This window comes from Trichosurus vulpecula, chromosome 8 (assembly GCF_011100635.1).
Source record: "Trichosurus vulpecula isolate mTriVul1 chromosome 8, mTriVul1.pri, whole genome shotgun sequence".
Lineage (NCBI taxonomy): Eukaryota > Metazoa > Chordata > Mammalia > Diprotodontia > Phalangeridae > Trichosurus > Trichosurus vulpecula.
Genome location: NC_050580.1, coordinates 67,319,799 through 67,321,520, shown reverse-complemented (window position 1 = coordinate 67,321,520; position 1,722 = coordinate 67,319,799). Strand labels below are relative to the sequence as shown.

The following is a 1,722-nucleotide window of genomic DNA, read 5'->3' as shown; positions in this document are numbered from 1 at the left end:
AATTCCTAACAAATAGGAAATGTTAACTGTTATATTTACTATACCCTAAGTTCCTAGTTTTTTTTCTTTCTTTTGTTTCATTGAATAATTAATTTTATTTCTCTTATTAGCACAACTACCTCATCCTCAATGCTTTGAGCTGTAATTTCATTAATTTGGGTACCCACTTAAATGGAAGCAAATTGAACTTTTTTCTGCACCTTCTTATCCTGTGCGATTTTTCTCCAAAGCCTCTGATAAATCCTTTACTCTGCTCCTACCCAAATATTGAATGTACTTGTAGATCTATTTACATTATTTAGATTCCCATAGGACATGAGGGCCAGTTTCTGTGAATCCTTGCTTAGGCAACATGATCAGCCCACTAACTCTCCCTGTTGTACATATCTTCTATATCTCTTGTTCCCTATTATAACTAAGCTACATAAAGATACACTGTTGTCGGTTCTCTTTGGTCCCGGCGGCTGGAGGAAGGTGACGAAGGGGACATCTTCGTTTGGTAAGCGCCGGAATAAGACGCACACTTTGTGCCGTCGTTGTGGTTCTAAGGCATACCATCTTCAGAAGTCAACATGTGGCAAATGTGGATATCCTGCTAAACTCAAGAGAAAGTATAATTGGAGTGCAAAAGCTAAGCGACGCAACACCACTGGTACTGGTCGGATGAGGCACCTAAAAATTGTCTATCGCCGATTCAGGAATGGATTCCATGAAGGAACAACACCCAAACCCAAGAGAGCAGCTGTTGCAGCATCTAGTTCATCTTAAGGATTCGACTGTTTGTTAAAATAAATGTCCTGAATGAAAAATGTAAAAAAAAAAAAAAAAAGATACACTGTTGTTTCCCCTTCTATTTTTCAGATTTTAAAATTTCTCTATCTAGTTGGACTTTACTATTGGATAAGGTTTGAGGTCTAGACTTAGCCAAATATTCAATGGATATCAAACACTCAAATTGATCTCCAATCTAACTGACTTGGAGATTTCCTCTAATTATTAATATTGTAACAAACCCATGACTATCTCTCTTGTGTCAATCTTACCAATGCTCTTCCATAAGTTCACTAGAGTGGGCCAACCAAACATATTGAAGGATCTTCCTAAGAATACCAAGGAACACCACCATTCTTTTTCCCCCACCACAAGAATAGTCTATCTTGTTTCCCTATTGTACATTTCCCTGATAATAGCTTTTAGTTTTGTTCTTCAAAGTCCTCATTGCCTATATGTTAAAGTCTGCTAACATCCACATGCACCTGTGTGTGTATATACACATTAATATATGTATACACAAATATATTACATGCACACACATATGTGACCCTGGGTAAGTCACTTATGCTTGTTTACCTCAGTTTTCTCATCTGTAAAATGAGCTAGAGAAGGAAATGGCAAACAGTTCCAGTATTCTTGCCAAGAAAATGCCAAATAGGATCACAAAGAGTAGGACAAAAGAGAAATGACTGAACAACAACAATTTAACAAAAGATATAGAAAATACAAAATCCTACTGTACTCCTTTGTTTAGTGATTTGTTGATAATTTATGCATGGGTGTATATGTGTACATACATATATGTATACATATAGTTATATATACATATGCATATACCTATACCTCTATTCATTTGGGATTGTCTGGGCAAAAATGAGGAAACTGAGGTAAACAGGGTTAAGTAGCTTGCCTAGGGTCACACAGCTAGTCAATATATGAGGCTGGCTC

General features: G+C 36.6%; 1 protein-coding gene across 1 annotated transcript; it reads left to right on the top strand.

Annotated features, from left to right (window-relative positions):
* Positions 1–315: 315 nt before the first annotated feature.
* Positions 316–809, top strand: LOC118829541 (60S ribosomal protein L37-like). The gene has a single exon (XM_036736521.1). The coding sequence runs from the start codon at positions 316–318 to the stop codon at positions 766–768; it is 453 nt and encodes a 150-aa protein (XP_036592416.1). The 3' UTR covers positions 769–809.
* The last annotated feature ends 913 nt before the right edge of the window (positions 810–1,722 follow it).

Bases quoted from the DNA above. Each gene is read 5' to 3' on its own strand.
- LOC118829541 (XM_036736521.1), top strand. From the start codon at position 316: ATGAGGGCCAGTTTCTGTGAATCCTTGCTTAGGCAACATGATCAGCCC.